Here is a 14,209-nt window from a genome sequence, read left to right on the forward strand (position 1 = left end):
TCACCTTTACCTTAATACACATCATTTGACCAAAAAGCTGAAGGCTTTTCTTCTTTTCTTTTCTTGGCATTACCTAAAACAAATCATTACAAAAGAGCATTTAGTCTGACTCAAGAGTGGATCGACCATGAGAGGAAAGCCGAGTCATTAGTCTTCTTTCTTTCAATATGTGTCAAGGTTACCTTGTGAAAAATGGTGTTCTTTGCTTTGTGAGTCTTAACTGTATTCTCATTTCTTCTGTTCTGTCCTTTCAAAGAGTCCAGAGGATCAGCACTATCCAAGAAAAATAGGAGAGGCATGTCTGTACTTTTAAATTTTTTCTAGTAGCCACATTAAAATTTTTTTCAGAGAAATGGATGAAATTGATTTGAATTATGCATTTTATTTAATCCAATATATTTCAAATATGACTTCAGCCTGTATTCAATATAAAACATTGAGGTTTTTTACATTCCTTTGTAGGCACCGAGTCTTTGAGATCTGGTGGGCATTTTGTCCTGACAGCACACGTCAGCCTGGACTGGCTATTCATCAGATGTTCCATAGTCACCCGGAGCTGGTGCTGGCCATATTGGATGTTTCACCTCTTGACTTATGTCTCTTAGTTAATCTCACTTCTCCCCTGGAGGAGTAGAGAGATAAGAACTATATCTCTGGGGTTGTATAGCAGGTCTGTTTATGGCTTCTATCTCCCATTCTTAACCAAACTGATCTATTTGGAAAACACAGAGTTGAGTTAATTCAGTGGATGAATAGTTAGAGAAAACCTTCACTTTGGTTCTGGACTTCTGTTTTTTCTTCCCCATATTGCTTCTTCTTTGAGTCTAAAGTTAGAATTGTTTACTCCCCCTGCACATCTCTCTCCAAACCAATCCAAATGGTCAAAAATGTCAGGTTCTGCCATTCAGTCACTATCTGTTGAATCAGAAGACCTTCAAGTATTGCCTGAAAGCTGGATGGCACCACAGTGAGCATTTTCTAGAATTTCTAGAATCACAGCTAGCTTGGGTGTAGAAGCTCAATCGCTCTTTAAACAAACAAACAAAAAACTCTAAAGAGAAGATATCAGAAAAACCAGAATTTTACCCTGATGCTTGTCTGGCAGCAGGAATCCCACATTTTAGCTTCTGGGTTTCCTGTTAGACATCAGATTTCAATGGTTCAACTGAAAGAGAATAAAAATACAAGTGTCCTGCCAACGTTTACTCCAGCACTAATGGACATTGGCACAACGCCCTTTCAAAATGTGTGAGTATGGCGGGCTGGAGCCTGTTGCTGTTTAATAATTCAAGATGAGGACTGGAAGAACATAATTGTAATGTGGCTTTGACGTTTCCAGAGTACTTTCTGAGGAATATACCACAGTCTTGCATTTATTGTCCCCGTTTTGCAAATGAAAAGACAAAGCATTGAAAAATCACTGGTCTTGGCTGATGCCATTGGTAACTGTTCAGTGGTACCAGAGCTACACCTTCTTGCTTTCAAGGCCTCCGGTTTTATCCAAGCACCTCTCATTCAAAACAGCTATTAGCTGGTTAAAACATTTTATGTGAATGCCACATGAGACTCTTAGCACCAACTCTTGAAGCAAATTTTTATGTCACTCTCTGACATAAGCCATTGCAAATGTGCTTTCATTCACATGAAAGTTCTTTTTGGCTCAATTGAAAAATGATCATTTGTGGAACGAATGCTTGGGTTTTAACTGTGGTAGCCTGGAGCCTGTGGAGACTCTTTATGGAGATATCCATTTGATATTTATTCAACATCTACTGTGCCCCCAACACTGTCAGATTCTTCTAGCCCAAATTCATAGAGGACAGGGACCATGGATTATTGCTCTTTGCATTCCTCATGTCGAGTGTGGTACCTAGAACATGGTAAGGGCTCAGCAAGTTTGCTGAATGACAAGAAACAGAGGCATAGCAGTACCTGCTTTCTGGGGACTTACAAACTTGTAAGAACCAAAGAAATTTCCTAGGAATGCATCTGTAGCCTGGAGGCACATTAGGACCTTATTTCTCTTTACCTTGGGTATTTTTTTAATCTCTATTTTTTAAAAATTGAAGTATGGTTGATTTGGAGAAGGAATGGTAACCCATTCCAGTATTCTTTCCTGGGAAATCCCATGGACAGAGGAGCCTGGCGAGTTACAGTCCATGGGGTAATAAAAGAGTTGGACACAACTTAGCAACTAAACAACATAATTGATTTACAGTGTTTCAAGTGTACAGCAAAGTGATTCAGTTATACATACACACACATCTATATATTCTTTTTCAGATTCTTTTACATCATAGGTATCACAATATATTCAATACAGTTCCCTATGCTATATAGTAGGTCCTACTTGTTTTGCTCAGTCGTGTCCAACCCTCAGCGACCCCATGGACTGCAGCCATCCATGGGATTTTCCAGGCAGGAGTACTGGAGTGGGGTGCCATTGCCTTCTCCGATATAGTAGTGTGTATCTGTTAATTCCAATTTCCTAATTTATCCTCCTCCCCTTTTCCCTTTGGTAACCATAAGTTTATTTTCTATGTCTATGAGTCTATTTCTGTTTTGTAAATAAGATCATTTATATTGTATTTTAGTTTCCACATGTAAGTGGAATCCACATATAAGGTATGTGATATTTGTCTGTCTCTGTCCAACTTACTTAGTATGATAATCTCTAAGTCCATCCATATTGTTGGAAATGGCATTATTTCATCTTTTTATGGCTGAATAATATTCCATTATATATATATATATATATATATATATATATATATATATATCTTCTTTATCCATTCATCTGTTGATGACATTTGAGTTGCTTCCATGTTCCATGTTTTGGCTGTTGTAAATGCTACAAATATTGGAATGCATATATCTTTTTTAATTAGACTTTTCTCTGGATATATGCCCAGGAGTGGGTTTCTGTATCAAATGGAAACTCTAGTTTTTTAAAGACCCTCCATACTGTTCTCCACATTAGGTATTTTTAGAGCTAACTTATACTGTGGATCTGGGCCACTGAAACCAGCTCACAGCCACTTCTTATGGTATGAAATGGTAGAGTATGTACCATTTACTTACCTTATTAGGTCTCTGTTTAACTTTTTGGTGGGTTAAAATAAATCTCACATGCCCAGAGAAGAGGGAGATAAATAACTGAGGTGCATATTATGTCCAAACTGATTCTAAGTAACTGCACAGGAAACTAAGGGATGAATTTGCACTGTGCCCATCAACTCGCAGTTCTGGAACTTGAAACACAGACTGCTGGAGGTTCTTGACACTAAAGAAAGGAATTGGCCAGTTTCCAAGAGAAACTGAGAAATATGGATTAAGAAAATTTTTTTAAGTAATTTTTGGTTCTGCTGGGCCTTCATTGCTTTTTGCGGACTTTCTTTAGCTGTAGCGAGTGGGGTCTGCTCTTTGTTGCAATGCTCGGGCTTCTCATTGTGGTGGTGTCTCTTGCTGCCTTGGGAGGGCTCCAGGGCACATGGGCTTCAGTAGTTGCGCACATGGGCTTAGTTGCTCCTTGGCATGTGGAGTCTTCCCGGACCAGGGATCAAATCCATGTCCCCTGCACTGGCAGGTGGATTCTAAACCACTGTGCCACCAGGGAAGTCCCAAGAAATATGGATTATTAATGGTGCTATCAGAGTTGTAATTGATGTTCATAGAAACCAACTTGAACCACATTGTCTTAAGGCTAGTGGTGGGGTGGAAACTAGTTACTCTGGGAACTGCCTGTCTTATTATTAAATTATCTGCATATTAATAAGTGATTTGCTCCAATGGATGTTCCCTCCAGATCTCTGTGGAGAGTGACTTTAGTCCAGGTCTTCAGAGTTGTTGCCGATGTAGCAAAGCCACGGGCAGGATTCTTATTTGGGGTATGTCTGTATGCTCTCCCTTGGTTACAGAATTTACCCCGTGAATCTGTCATGGACTGGGAGTTTGCTAGCTGGTTGGGGTACAGAGAAGTATGCAGACAACAATTAGAAACCAGTGGTTTCTTCTGTGGTTCTTACTGTTATAGAGAACAAATTAGAGCTGCCAGGGCAGTCTGTCTTGATGTAAGACTGAAATAGCCCTTCAACACTGGACATTGGACAGAGACGATGATGGATGTACCAGATGAAGAGAATAAATCCCAGAGAGGTGGCCCAGGTGTTGTGAGAGGAGGCAGACACACGATCTTGACACTGCCATTCAAGGGATGGCATGAGGCCCCACAAACGAGGAACTTGCTCCAGGGTTCTTGGTTTGGATTTTTACTTTGCCTCCAGACTTTGCATTATTGTTAAGCAAGAGAAATGATCTGAAGGCTATGTTCTTTGAAGTTTAGATTTTACTGCAGCTTAGACTGGAGGCTGAAGAGGTTGGAGTGAGAAAGACTTCCCTGGAATTTTCTGTAATAAATATTTAAGTGTGACATCAGAGAGGGGGTAGAAAGAGTGGGTTAGAGAAACACCATACAAACAGACAAACCTTATTAGAGAGTAGAGCAGGAAAAATAAATTCATTCAACACACTGCTTTTTTTTTTTTAATTGAAGTATAGTTGATTTACAGTATTAGTTAATTTCTGCTGTACAGCAACATGACTGTTATACATATATATAGATTCTTTCTTTAAATACTCTTTTCCATTGTGGTTTATCGAGGTTCCCTGTGCTATATAGTAGACTTTGTTGTTTATCCATTCTAAAAATAATTGCTTACACCTGCTAACCCCAACCTTCCACTCCAGCCCTCCTCCAGCCCCCTCCTCTTAGCAACCACAAATCTGTTCTCTATGTCAGTGAGTCTGTCTGACATAGAGAACAGTCCCTATGTCTCTATTCCGCAGATAGGTTTCTTTTGTGTTGTATTTTAGATTTCACATATAAACAACACATAGTTTTAAGCACTTGATTATTTTGGAGTAATCTTTTTCTGGTAGGAGGCTGCAATGGCAGACAGAGAAATTTGGAAGGGAAGCCCATTTTCTGGGCTCAGCTGGTGGGAGCTATTATTGTGTTTATGTGAATCCATATTGATAAACACAGCTCCGAACTGGAAATGTCCCAGAGACATTCACAGGGACTTGTCCCCACAGCCACACACACTGGCTTGATGGATGTACTGGCTCCTCCTCCCGCTAAGGACAGAATAGGTTCTGTTACAGCTTTACAGCAACCTGTTGTATCTGCATTTCTGAAAACTTTTAATCGCCTTTTCCCTATTAAGTCATTATCATTCTTCACATAGAAACTTTTCACACTCATCTAATGTTTAACCCTCTGACCTCAGAGACTTCATTCATTAAGCACTTGCTGTTTACTTTCTGTGGATATGGCAGCTGGTGGTCAAGCGCATAAGCTGGGTTGGGGCTGCGAGCCTCCTGGGGCATTCCACACCAGCCCCTGCCCAGCTCTGCCCCCAGGGCTTCAGGTGTTCAGTCAGCCTCTTGCTAATTACCTCCTGTCCCTGCCTCTACCCGCCCCTTAAACTGGCCTTGTCTGGAACAGAGTCCATCCGAGGTTCCTCCCGCACCCTCCTGGGCTTACTTTCTCCCCACTTTCCTCTGGATTCCTTGCAGTCCTGGGCCCCTGCACTCTGTCCGACTGGCACCCTGGCCCCTGAGCTTGTCTCATTCTAGGAGATCTTCACGTGCCACGGAAACCGAGAGCAGATCCTATCCCTCTTCTGTCCAACTTTTCACTCTTCTCCAGGGAAGGCGGGATTAGTCTGAAATATTTAGAAGCCCAGACAAGGCTCTGTGAGCACAGCACATACTCACTCTCCAACCACTCCTTAGGCTCCGCACCTGTTCCCTCCATATTCACTGAGCAAATTTCTCTTCCTCCTCTCACTGATGAGCACCTCAGCTTTCAGGCCTGACTTCTGAGGGCCACTCCTTAGGCAGCCCACCCAGCTCCGCCACAGGTGTTAGGTATCTTGGCAGTGGCCAGTCCACTGTTAGCGGGGGAGCCCTCAGAAGACACACCATGATCATTCATCCTAATGCATTTTCCCACCTCTGGTAATCGTTAGCTTTTAAGGCTCGAAAATTATCTGAATCCATGGTTGGAAAGGCTACAAAGAAACCAATTTTCTTGAGCCTCTGTCTCTGGCCAGTCCACCTTTGCTGGTGCTCTGCAGTTCTTTCAGAAAGCAGTTGAGCAGATTTTAGCCTTAAAATGTTAATCGTGGGCTTACTTGGTGGCTCAGTGATGAAGAATCTGCCTGCCAATGCAGGAGACACTGGTTCGATCCCTCATCTGGGAAGACCTCACCTGCTGCAGAGCAACTAAGCACATGCACCACAACTACTGAGCCCCCGCTCCGCAATGGGAGGAGCCCCGGCTCCACAAGAGAGGAGCCCCCGCTCCACAATGGGAGGAGCCCCCGCTCCGCAAGAGAGAAGCCCCCGCTCCACAATGGGAGGAGCCCCCGCTCCACAAGAGAGAAGCCCCCGCTCCACAATGGGAGGAGCCCCCGCTCCACAAGAGAGAAGCCCCCGCTCCACAATGAGAGGAGCCACCTCAACGAGAAGCCTGCACATCGCAACTACAGTGCAGCCCCTGCTCACTGCAACTAGAGAAAAGCCAGTACAACAGTGAAGACCACACATGGCCAAAAAAAAAAAAAGTTGATACTGAGACCTAATAATAGGAAAAAACTCAGTGCCGAGAAATGTGATTTGCATTGTTCTTTACAAGAGCAAACATGATTAGGATGTCCAGTGAAAGGGAAATAGTTACAGTTGACATTTCCAACAAATCATCTCTGGGTATGAATAATACAAGACTATGTTAAGTAGAAAAGAAAGAAATATCTGATCCAAAATTTTCAGGTGACATGACCACAAATATATAAAAAGTCATTGGAAAAGACCCTGATGCTGCAAAAGACTGAAGGCAGAAAGAGAAGGGGGCGACAGAGGATGAGATGGTTGGATGGCGTTATTGACTCAATGGACATGAGTTTGAGCAAACTCTGAGAGACAGAGGACAGGAAGCATGGGTGCTACAGCCCACAGGGTTGCAAAGAGTCAAACGTGACTTAACATCTGAACAACAACAACAACAGAAAGAGTGTAAAGGGAAAAAACTGAGAGAGGTGCCAAGAAATTATCTCTGTGAATGTAGAGGAGAGTTTTGAGTAACAATTTGCAATGCATGGTATTCCAGGTGCCCTAAAGTGAATGTTAATTGTAATAAGAATGGCAGCAACAATGTCTTCAACAAAACCAGCTAACTAGATACTTCTCTACTTCCTTGGCTAGCATAACTCAGACTACTTTTGGTTTCCCCCCTCCACAGTTTGAAAATCTGAACACGGTTGCTGAGTGTCTGTTTTCTCTGGTCAACGGTGATGACATGTATGCGACCTTTGCTCACATCCAGCAGAAGAGCCACTTGGTGTGGCTGTTCAGTCGCCTGTATTTATATTCCTTCATCAGCCTTTTCATATACATGATTCTCAGCCTTTTCATTGCAATTATTACAGACTCTTATGACACCATTAAGGTAAGCAGTTATCATTATTTCCTACCAAAAACTATTGCAAATTCTGTATAGATTGGAACATAGGAAAATACTATAGTTCTTTACTTACTTAAAATACTATAGTTTTACTTAGATTTTTGAGATTTTGTAGAAAAGAAACTTTTTAGATGCTGGAGGTTCATTTTAAATATGCATTTTGGACATTGTCCTTGGTGCCCAGATTGGGGTGGACTGGTTTGGAGGTATAGTGGGAAAGAGAAAGGAAATGGGTAAAGATGGGCCTGCCTGTCTGCTAAGTCGCTTCAGTTGTGTCTGACTCTAAGTGACCTTATGGACTATAACCCGCCAGGCTCCTCTGTCCATGGGATTCTCCAGGCAAGAATACTGGAGTGGGCTGTCATACCCTCCTTCAGTGGATCTTCCCGACCCAGGGATCGAACCCCCATCTCCTGCATTGCAGGCAGATTCTTTACCACTGAGCCACAGGGGAAGCCCGTAAGGATGGACTGAATTTGGTAAATTAGGTAGTTGGGCTGTGGATCTTAGTGCTTACAGGCGTATGTGCCTGTCCTGGAACTTTGGCTTTGAGTGCTAAGTTTCAGTGATAAGGGGTGACCATCTTCCTGACAACTCTCCAGATGTGGGCACACCTCAAACACTGGATGCCACTCGTGTGATGCAGGTTTCCTTTAAGTTACAAAATCTAAGGCTTTTGTGGCTGTTTAGCTTCCTACCTTCCTAAGCTACCCAGTGGACCCTGTGTCCTTTCAGACTGGGTCCATTTAACTGATCTGTAGCATGAAGGAAGTTCTGTAGCCTCAGGCAGTGGTGTCTCCACAGCAGGTGGTTGTGCTTGGAGCCCGCACCCTGTTTGGGGCCAGCATCTGAGCAACCAGGGATTCCATGTCCATGTCCTATGGTGTTGTCCTCTTCTTGAACCTTCTCAGACTATCCCAGAAGAAGCCAGTCCGTTGGAAATACTCCTGAGCATTTTGTGCAGAAGGAGACACATGTTCCTGTAGGAATGGGTGGTTGGCTGCAGGGGGGCTGGCCGTGGGAAGAGGAGCCAGGCCTGCGCAGTGTGGGTGCTGTCCTTGGATGTGGCAGTGTCCCTGTGAGGGTGCCAAGCCTTGGTGACCTGGTGGATGATCTCACTGAACACAAGGGGAGGGGTCTCTCAGAGTCTCTGTGTCTGTTTGGAGGAACCTACTGCCTTCTACCTCACTAAGCGACCAGCTTCTATAAAACTTCCCAGCCCAACTCCACATGGGCAGTGTGGGAAAGGGGAGGTTTCTCTTGGGCTTGCAGTGAACACGAAAGCTTTAGACTGCTATTTCCTTCACTCCTTTAATTAACATGCCTCTAGGCTTCCTTGGTGGCTCAATGATAAAGAATCCGCCTGCCAGTGCAGGAGACAGGATTTAGATCCCTGGGTCGGAAAGATCTCCTGGAGAAAGAAATGGCAACCCACTCCAGTATTCTTGCCTGGGAAACCCCATGGACAGAGGAGCCTGGTGGACTACAGTCCATGGGGTCACAAGAGTCAGGCACGGCTTAGCAACTAAACCATAACAACAACAACCCTTCCCCCACTAAGGCGTGCTTTCTGGAGTTTTCCTCCGAATGGCTCTCTGTTCCCATGGTGGCCCTGGCTTGGCTTTCAAGGGACCCAGAGATTGATTATTATTGTTAATATCAGTTCTTAGATCCGAGCTTGCAACGTGGGAGGGTTTTATTTTAGCAGAGGTGGGTTTGGTTCGTTGACAAAGGGAGCAATTTCTCATGCTGTATAAATAAGGTAACCACATTGTGTACTTTTTAAAGAAATACCAACAGAATGGGTTTCCTGCCACGGATCTTCAGGAATTCCTGAAGGAGTGTAGTAGCAAAGAGAAGTGTCAGGAAGAGTCACCAGCCTTCCTGTCCAGCATCTGCTGTCTGAGGAGGTCAGTATTGTGTTGAGTCAGGTCTCCATGCTCCCAGGATGAGATGCTCTGTTGCCTTAACAAAGAGTCCTCCCAGGGCAAAGGCTGCACTCAGAAATCAGCTGATTGGAGGAAGCAATGCAGCCCTCCTTTCTTTCCTCCCACTGCACTTGGCTTTAGAAATCTATTGTTTCTTATAAAACAAGGTACAAAGGTACATGACATGGTTGGAGTCTCTTGGGAATGTTAAAGCCTGTTATGAGAAGGTATGAACTATATCCCTGAAAGCAAGAGGGTGGGCTGGCCACAGGAAGAAGTCAGAATCCTTCATTTATAGGTGTAGCTCCAGGATGTCAAAGATGTTTTCCCCTTTTCACAATTTACTAGACATTATTTAGATGTGCTCCATTATACCATTTCAAATCCCAAGATGCAGTTACTTGAAGGTTTCAAGTAACCTTCCTTGAGCAGAGCAGAAAATCTGCTTGAGAGGGGCTCTATGTGTCCTTGGCTGCAAACACAAATCAATTGATCAATGGCTCTTTGCTCACCATTCATAGTCCGGACCTCAGTGGCAAAACCTCCACACAGGGGGTTGGGGACCAGAATGGGGGACACATGAGGACAATCTTAACTGTGCCCATGTTTGTTTTCATCGCTAGTCAGGGATGGGGGTGGTTAGCTAGAAGTATCCCCGACTCACGTCTTTTGAGAAGCATTCACCAAACCAGAGTCCTGAAGGAAGAGGAAGAACATAATTGCCACTTAAAATCACAGGATGTATTTTTCGTTAATCAATTCGTACTGCATCTTGGGATTTGAAATGGTATGATGGAGCACTTGTAAATAATGTCTAGTAAATATGAAATGAGATCTTCTGAGAAGAGTTAAGTTTTTACAATCACATTTTATCCTCTCAGAGCATTAAAGTGTTGCCATGGAAGCAAGGATAAAGGGAAATTAATTTTCTTAATAGGCAGCTGCCTCCTAAGGGGTACCTTACATAAGGTACCTTTTCTAATTAGAAAGTTGCTTTTCTAATCTGTAGTTAACCATAAATTAAAAAAAAATCATCTCAGAATGTAAAATAGTTGTGAACACTGGACAGTAATGGATAGGCTTTTGGTGCTTGATTTTTGGACCTTGGTTTGTACCAAAAAAAGCCCCAGAGGGTTGTTAGATGATTTCTCATGCAGCCATATGAAACAAGTGAAAGATTTAAAGAGTGAACTGCAGGACTGATTGATAAGATTGAGTCTGGCTGATGAGAACAGAGCAACATCAGCAGACAGTTTTCCCCAAGGTGAACTAAGGCTTGTGGAGAAGGTGTGTCTGGTGCGAAGAAGAGTCTGCTCATAGTGAGCAATGAGAGAATTAGCAGAACAGGAGGGTCAACCAAACGAAACCAAGTGAAGAACAGGATGTTGAAAGTTTTGAAAAAAGAGGAGATCAAAAATAGGAACAGAAGTGGCTGTTACCAAAGATGGCCATGGGTGAAGTCAGCTTGATCGGTTTTAGCTGAATAATAGGATCAAAGCCTGGAATCCAGGGGGATCTGGCTGGACCCTGCACAGAAACAATGAAGGTCATAGGGTCTAATGAGGGAAATGGGTTGTACTGAGGCCTTGGAACAAGTGATGGTTTTGAAATCATTGAAAATTAAATATACCTGGATGTGTTTAGCAGCTGGAAACTTAAGAATGCAATAAAATTGAGGAAGATGACTTAATTCTATGAGTCTAGGACTCATCTTATGACTGGAGAGTACATGTTGGAGAAGAACCATACAGGCATCACAAGTGTTGGTGTCTGGGCCCCTCTCCAGTGCCCATGACATGCAGCCCAAGTATCACAGCTCTGCCTCCTGCAGAGCACAGCCAGGTTGCTCTTCTTTAACCAAAGCGCCAAAACCACCACAGACTCATTCTCTCTTGAATAATTGACAGAGCCTCTAGCCTGATGGTCAGAACACTGGGGTTTTCATTTTGGGTCCTGCCAATTACTGAATGTGTCCCATGACCTTTCCTAAGCCTCTGGGTCCCTCTGTGGTATCATCAGGGTGGAACAAGTAGCTTCTGCATCCTCTTCTGGTTCTATGGGGAGATATGCTTCTGGTCTGGTTCTCTGGAGGGGTGTGCTGGTTTGAGAAGATGCAGTTAATCTTTCCCCTTCTCTACCATAGTGAAGGAGGAAAATCTGCAGTTCTAGCCATGGAGATGGAGGGTGGACAGCTCCTCAAAATTGCCAGAAGCATCTAGTCAAACTCCAAATAATGTAAATTGTCCTTAAGTTTCCTTCCACTTATATGTTGCACTCAGCATGTCAGTAACTTATGTATGCCTACATGATAGAGCATGTATTCTCTAGCAGTTCCATCTCAAACAGTTTTAAGTTATTGCTCTCTTTTCTCTACTTCTCCCCCTTTCTGTTACAGGAATAGAAGTGATGACCATTTGATACTTATTAACTAAAATCCTCCTGCTGATGATGATCAAGTTTCAGGTCTCCATACTGAATGACAATGTAGAGGGGCCCCAAATGGCTTGGACCAGCACTTCCAAAAATACCGATTGTGGATGGGGAAAGAGGACTGACTGTCAGCTGGCTGAATAGAACTGAAGTTCCAAAGTTCCTTTTTATAAACTTGAATGATGAAGAATAGACCACAGTTACCTCCTGGGCATTAGTGTCATAGAGCAGTGAAATTCTGTCTTGGTGTTTTAAATTATGATGTCATATTTCAGAGTGTGTAAAACAATGATATTTAAAGCCATGTATTTGAAGATGAGAGTTTATCATCAAATATGGGTTTGTCTTAAAAGTGATTCTTGGGTTAGAAGACATTTATTAATCCATGGTCTGCACAAGACAGAAATTGGTTGCAATACCAACCTAGAAACTCAACGCTGGAGAACTATTAAGCCATGTAAAGATTACACTTAAGTCAACAAAAGAACCTCTTGCAGTGGACATTTCTTGGCCTATGTTTTCCTATGGTCTTCTCAGAGTGATCTGAAGAAACTGTTGGTAAAGTCAGTGGGAAGAATTGGAAACAGTCATTTGGACACCTTGTCACTTGTGCTCCTTGTTGCTTGTACACCCAGGACATGTGCACATTATACTACAGCAGGTGGCCACTCATTTTAACACCTGAACTCCACTGTGGTGGGAATTTACCCTTGTCAAGCAAGGAAGGTGGTATCTTTTCCCAAAATAAATTAAATTTATTTTTATCATAACATATGGAACTATTGGGTTTCCCTGGTGGCTCAGACAGTAAAGAATCTGCAATGTGAGAGACCTGGGTTCGATCCCTGGGTTGGGAAGATCCCCTGGAGAAGGGAACAGCTACCTACTTCTAGCATCCTTGCCTGGAGAATTCCATGGACATAGGAGCCTGGCAGGCTATAGTCCATGGGGTCACAAAGAGTCAGACACAACTGAGATCTATACACAAAATACTTTGCTAAACTTATCATTTTAGTTATAAACTTCTTTACTTAAAAAAAAAATGTTGTTACATTCAAGTTTTAAATTAAAGACTATTTAACCCGTATTTCTAGGGTCATCCCCATGCAGAATCATTGTGCAATTAGCTCACTTATTCACCCCGAATATACCCCCAGTACATCATTTATCTCTGAATAGAATTGCTATTAATGCCTTTTATACAATTTGAATTGAAGATTAATGATGGTCTTCCATGCTCATGTTTTTCTTTCATTGGCTTTCATGTTTCCTTTTATTTCTTTTCCCTCCAGCTGAACAAAACATTTTCAGGAAGAAAAATCTTTTTTCAAGGTTACCCTGTGTCTGTGGAAACATTGTTTTCTCTCTTTTTAAAGCTTTTAAACAATTGTCACCTTGACAACTCTATTATCTATTTGGATTTTATTGAACAATATTTTCTTATAACTCTGCTAATAGACACATCTGGGACAAACCATTTTCTTTCCTTTCCTAGGCTTCCACTTGGAGAGTTCACTCTGAAAGTTAGGAGACTCTTTCTTTCTGCCTCTTGGTTTCATTATGGGATCCCAGTTCTTATAGAACATACCTCCATGGCTTCCAGTGATTTCCTCAAAGCCTGATGTAACATTCTTAGGCCTATTGACTTGGGCTGGTAAGGAAAGGTCATGGGTGACTTTCACTTCATTGAACTACTACTAATTTTTTTTAAATGTACTGTTTCTTAACATCTACCTAGTGAAAAATTCAGATCACATCTCTATCAACTGACTATCTGGTCTTCAAAAGGGATTGCTTACTTTCTTAAAAGCAGTGAAGGAGATAGAGGGGCTAATTTATAGGAATTAATAAATATTTATGATAATGACGTGATTAAGATCACTTCATGCATAGATTTAGTTCATACCTGAACTATCTTCAGTTCAGTTCAGTTCAGTTCAGTCGCTCAGTCGTGTCCAACTCTTTGCGACCCCATGAATCACAGCATGCCAGGCCTCCCTGTCCATCACCAACTCCTGGAGTTCACTCAAACTCACGTCCATAGAGTCAGTGATGCCATCCAGCCATCTCATCCTCTGGCATCCCCTTCTCCTGCCCCCAATCCCTCCCAGCATCAGAGTCTTTTCCAGTGAGTCAACTCTTTGCATGAGGTGGCCAAAGTACTGGAGTTTCAGCTTTAGCATCATTTCTTCCAAAGAACACCCAGGGCTGATCTCCTTTAGAATGAACTGGTTGGATCTCCTTGCAGTCCAAGGGACTCTCAAGAGTCTTCTCCAATATCACAGTTCAAAAGCATCAATTCTTCGGTGCTCAGCTTTCTTCACAG

General features: G+C 42.7%; 1 protein-coding gene across 2 annotated transcripts in view; it reads left to right on the top strand.

Annotated features, from left to right (window-relative positions):
- The window catches only part of MCOLN2 (mucolipin TRP cation channel 2), a 67,101-nt gene extending 54,084 nt beyond the window's left edge, over window positions 1–13,017 (top strand). Inside the window, exons 12-14 of one of the 2 annotated variants that reach the window (XM_055585321.1) lie at window positions 7,304–7,510; window positions 9,314–9,435; window positions 11,849–13,017. In XM_055585321.1, coding sequence (XP_055441296.1) covers window positions 7,304–7,510; window positions 9,314–9,435; window positions 11,849–11,885 — 366 coding nt within the window. In that variant the 3' untranslated portion in view covers window positions 11,886–13,017. The remainder of the gene's footprint in view (window positions 1–7,303; window positions 7,511–9,313; window positions 9,436–11,848) is intronic. The other variant, XM_055585322.1, reaches the window with a different exon arrangement.
- The last annotated feature ends 1,192 nt before the right edge of the window (window positions 13,018–14,209 follow it).

This window comes from Bubalus kerabau, chromosome 6, assembly GCF_029407905.1.
Source record: "Bubalus kerabau isolate K-KA32 ecotype Philippines breed swamp buffalo chromosome 6, PCC_UOA_SB_1v2, whole genome shotgun sequence".
Classification (NCBI taxonomy): domain Eukaryota; kingdom Metazoa; phylum Chordata; class Mammalia; order Artiodactyla; family Bovidae; genus Bubalus; species Bubalus kerabau.